At 43.0% G+C, this 5,207-nt stretch overlaps 1 protein-coding gene across 1 annotated transcript; it reads right to left on the bottom strand.

Moving 5' to 3' along the window:
* Positions 1-236: 236 nt before the first annotated feature.
* LOC129860663 (lysophosphatidic acid receptor 6-like) lies at positions 237-4,256 on the bottom strand. The gene has a single exon (XM_055931291.1). It carries the CDS (start codon positions 3,617-3,619, stop codon positions 2,483-2,485), a length of 1,137 nt encoding a protein of 378 aa, XP_055787266.1. The 5' UTR covers positions 3,620-4,256; the 3' UTR covers positions 237-2,482.
* Positions 4,257-5,207: the final 951 nt, after the last annotated feature.

The raw sequence follows: 5,207 nt of genomic DNA, 5'->3' as shown, positions 1-5,207 counted from the left end.
CCTTTGGCCTTGCAAGTTTTGTTCTATTATTGCCCTTGGTTCACTTCTCCCCCATTTGTTCCCCTGCTCTCCCTGGGTGTAGAGTGTTCGCCTGGTCTCTCCAGAGCAAGCTCTCAATGAGCTGGGCCTCAACGTGCACCAGCTCCGCTTCACTTGACGAGTGCAGCCCCATGACGCGCACAGGGACCCCGACACCCTCATCAGGATCTACACACACCTCAATGGGTACAGTAAGACAAAGTTGACCATTTTTATTCTTATTTGGGCAAAGCTTGGGCATAAAATGTACAAAGTTTGTTCTATGTCTTGAGCAAAAGAAAGTATATATGTATCACAAAAAAGGAGTTACAGTAAAAGGACTAATATGAATGATTCATTCTCCCATTTCTCTCTGTATTGCCTCTGTTCTAGTCTACTGAAAGGTTACACCATCCAGCACCTCCCAGGCTCTTCAGCTGAAGACCCCAACACCAAGGTGTTATTGCTCTCCTGGAGCTATCAGGTAAGGAGGACGGGTGTTGGAAATGAGTGTTATTGTGCCAGACCACAGTGTCTGCTTAACAGTATGTCTGGGTACACTGTCCATTCATGGCTCGAACCAGGGTCTGCATCGCAAACACGCGTGACCGTCTGTTTGACAACGTACTAGCCAGTTGCGCCACTGGAAAGCGATGTGATTGGAGGCAGTTCAAGCTTAGGAGTGTGCTTACGGTACTATTTGAACCATGTTGTACTATACACATTATGGCGCAGCCCACAACCTTAAAGAGTCCTGTGGTTTCTATACCTTGTTGCTTGAGTCACCGTCGCCATATCCTGTGATGCACATCTATTTATTTGACCAAAAACATCTAGCTACAGCAGTACATGTAGCCACCACAAGCCATAACCTTTTCGAATCTAACCCTTTTTAGATAAACACTATGTAAATGTCAATGATATGATCAAAATACACTTTAGGTTAGTATGTTTGATAGATCAGATTTACTAATCACAAGTCAAACTACTCCATCACATTCTCAGATGGTTTATTTCAATCCAAATGATGTCAAACTGGTTTTATTTGTAGGATGACAGTCTGGGGAGCTTTCTGTCTACTCTGCTGAAGAAATGACTTCCATCGGGATCGTCTTCAATATAATCCCATTGTTCAGTGTAGCTTTCTGTAAAGGTCAGTATGTCTGTTGTACAAAGCTTGAATAGATACAGTTGAAGTCGGAAGTTTACATACACTTACGTTGGAGTCATTAAAACTCGTTGTTCAACCACTCCACAAATTTCTTGTTAACAAACTATAGTTTTGGCAAGTTGGTTAGGACATCTACTTTGTGCATGACACAAGACATTTTTCCAACAATTGTTTACAGACAGATTATTTCACTCATAATTCACTGTATCACAATTTCAGTGGGTCGGAGGTTTACAGACAATAAGTTGACCTTTAAAGTTTAAGTTGACCTTTAAGTTGTGCCTTTAAACAGCTTGTAAAATTCCAGAAAACGATGTCATGGCTTTAGAAGCTTCTGATAGGCTAATTGACATCATTTGAGTCAATAGGAGGTGTACCTGTGGATGCATTTCAAGGCCTACCTTCAAAAAGGCCAGACTACGGTTTGCAACTGCACATGGGGACAAAGGTCGTACTTTTTGGAGAAATGTCCTTTGGTCTGATGAAACAAAAATATAACTGTTTGGCCATAATGACCATCGTTATGTTTGGAGGAAAAAGGGGGAGGCTTGCAAGCCGAAGAACACCATCCCAACCGTGAAGCACAGGGGTGTCAGCATCATGTTGTGGGGGTGCTTTACTGCAGGAGGGACTGGTGCACTTCACAAAATAGATGGAAAATTATGTGGATATATTGAAGCAACATCTCAAGACATCAGTCAGGAAGTTAAAGCTTGGTCGCAAATGAGTCTTCCAAATGGACAATGACCCCAAGCATACTTCCAACGTTGTGGCTTAAGGACAACAAAGTAAAGGTATTGGAGTGGCCATCACAAAGCCCTGACCTCAATCCTATAGAAGATTTGTGGGCAGAACTGAAAAAGCGTGTGCGAGCAAGGAGGCCTACAAACCTGCCTCAGTTACACCAGCTCTGTCAGGAGGAATTCATTGAGTGCATGTAAACTTCTGACCCACTGGGAATGTGATGAAAGAAATAAAATCTGAAATAAATCATTCTCTCTACTATTATTCTGAAATTTCACATTCTTAAAATAAAGTGGTGATCCTAACTGACCTAAGACAGGAAATTTTACTAGGATTAAATGTCACGAATTGTGAAAAACTGAGTTTAAATATATTTGGCTAAGGTGTATGTAAACTTCCAACTCCAACTGTACATGTTTGCAAAGGTTGGTGGTTTACGATGGCAAAAATTGCTTCACCAATTGGCTTCAGAGTTTGTGAGTAGAATATATAAAGCATACAATTACATTAGTTGATAGGATACAGTTGGAGCCAGTTTATCCAAACCATTCACTGTCCTACAGCAATGGTGTAGAGCCCCCTATTCCTCCTGGCCCAAATCCATCTGAATCTGGCCATGGAGGGACTCCACTTACAGCGACTAGTGGTGAAGTAGTAGAGCAGGGGGTCCAGACAGCTGTTGAGGCTGACCAGAGCCAGGGTCACCTGCCGGGCATTGTAGATGGCATTGGCATGGGGACAGTGATGGATGGCCCCTTGACGGCGGAGCAGGTGCAGGAAGTGAACCACATGGTACGGCATGAAGCAGAGCAGGGTGATAGCCAGGATGGTGTAGATGACCCTCAGGGCTCCGCGGGCCATGTTGGTCCGGATGAGAGCGATGCGCCGTGCCACCAGAGGGTAACACACCAGGATGACCACAGAGGGCAGTAGCGAGCCGAAGACGAGACTGAATAAGCTGTACGGCGCCACACGCCTGTCCCACTCGTGCTTTGAAAAGTTCTCAAAGCAGCTACGGCGATGGGGGAGACCTCCGCCAGGCTTGCTGTCCAGAGGTCCCACTCGGATGAAAGACAGAACAGCCACCCCCGCCACCACCCACACCGCCACACTCACCACTACAGTATACCACGAGTTCCGGAGCCTCAGATAGATGTGAGGATGGGCGACGGCCGTGTATCGATCCACACAGATACAGGTCATGAAGGCGATGCTGATGTAGATGTTGGCGAAGAACAGTGTTCCTGTAATGCGGCAAGCCATGTCTCCGAATACCCAGTCGTTTCTGTTGAGGAAGTAGTGGATCTTGAAGGGCAGGGTGCAGAGGATGGCTGTGTCGGCTAGGGCCAGGTTGATCACGTACACGTTAGAGGACGTGCGGGGAGTGATCTTGAAGATGAACATGTAGAGGGCTCCCACGTTTCCTGGCAGGCCCAGTGCCATCACCAGACTGTAGACGGCTGGGAAGAGGTATAACTGGTAGTCTGCTGGGGTACTGCAGTTGCCAGGTAAATCTCCAACAGATGTATTCATTGTTTCAGGTCGGATAATCAAAATGAGCTTGTAGGTGACAGAGCCAGTTGGAGAGTTTACTTCTGCTTTCCTTTGCTGATTATGGAACCTATGGTGAAAGTGTTCACAGTCAGATATTATCACTGTTGATGTTTTACAGAAGAGATTTCTCATCCTATCCTCTGCTTGCTTGACTTATCATGCCGTAATTCAGCAATACAATCATAGCTTCCATTGTAAAAAGTTGCTGTTTGAATTTCTTTATCTGATTTACATTTAAGTCATCGAATTGAAACTATCAAGATATTTTTCCACTTATGAACACCATGTGTATTCTGTGACTATAGGCTACAATTCTTAACTATGACTAAATAAAGTAAACTGTGTTGGTAAAAGATAAAGTATCTTTAAAGAAAAAAGTACTTGCGTTTCTGAAGAACACTTGCTGGATCCACAAATCCACCAAAAAAAGAGTCAGCGAATGATTACACAGTAGGCTAATAAACATGAGCACTAAACACATGCATTGTCTGTTTTCCCCCACACCTTCATATGAGCTTGGTGTCATGGGCTTGGAAATTTCTTTGTGAGCTCTGTCGTGTGAGTGGGTGGTGCTCAGTGCTATATCAAGCTACACAGGAAACCTTCAGTGCGTGTACTGTGCTCCTCAGTGTGTGGGTTGTGTCAGACACCCACCATCCTGTCAAGTTGTTGCCTCGTTATTTTTTGTTGAAGGTGCTAGACCTAATTAATAACAGTACAGGACTAGCTGTCAACACAAGCAAGCCATGCCATTGCCACAAGGTCAGTTTAAGATTGACTTACTTTATAATTGACCGACTATTTAATCTTCTACTTAACTTGCATCTTCTACTTAACTTGCATCTTCTACTGAACTTGCATCTTCTACTGAACTTGCATCTTCTACTGACCTTGTATCTTCTACTTAACTTGCATCTTCTACTGAACTTGCATCTTCTACTGAACTTGTATCTTCTACTGAACTTGCATCTTCTACTGAACTTGCATCTTCTACTGAACTTGCATCTTCTACTGAACTTGCATCTTCTACTGAACTTGCATCTTCTACTGAACTTTCATCTTCTACTTAACTTGCATCTTCTACTTAACTTGCATCTTCTACTGAACTTGCATCTTCTACTGAACTAGCATCTTCTACTGAACTAGCATCTTCTACTGAACTTGTATCTTCTACTGAACTTGCATCTTCTACTTAACTTGCATCTTCTACTTAACTTGCATCTTCTACTTAACTTGCATCTTCTACTTAACTTGCATGATAGTTTATTGGATCCTTGATACTTCCCTGGGGGTTGTGTCCTCACTAAATGATGCTAAGCTTGTCAAATTGGTGGCACTTGTCAGTGCATTTGATATGCTATTCTGGGTGTCTTGACTCTTCTTCAACACTGGAGGGCGTTTAACACAAATCAAACGTCCTTTACTGCCGGTCATGTCATTGTCTGCAGCACAGCAACAAGCCATACCGCTGATAGTAAAAGCAAAATTCGAAAGCATAATTATTGAAAGGGATTTTGATCCATATATTTGCTGTCAGGGCTTTATGGCTTTGTCGATGTGCTGATGCTTAAATGTTATTCAAATATTTCATGCAAAATAGGATGTTTTGACGTTGACATTCAAATCATTATTTGGTTCATTGTTTTGAGTTATTCTCTAAAATAATGCTAAATTATACACAACAATACAATACCATCATGGAATATCCAGCAATGCATAT

Source organism: Salvelinus fontinalis, chromosome 8 (genome assembly GCF_029448725.1).
Source record: "Salvelinus fontinalis isolate EN_2023a chromosome 8, ASM2944872v1, whole genome shotgun sequence".
NCBI lineage: Eukaryota > Metazoa > Chordata > Actinopteri > Salmoniformes > Salmonidae > Salvelinus > Salvelinus fontinalis.
The sequence above is the reverse complement of the archived record's forward strand: the minus strand, read 5'-3'. Positions and strand labels throughout refer to the sequence as shown.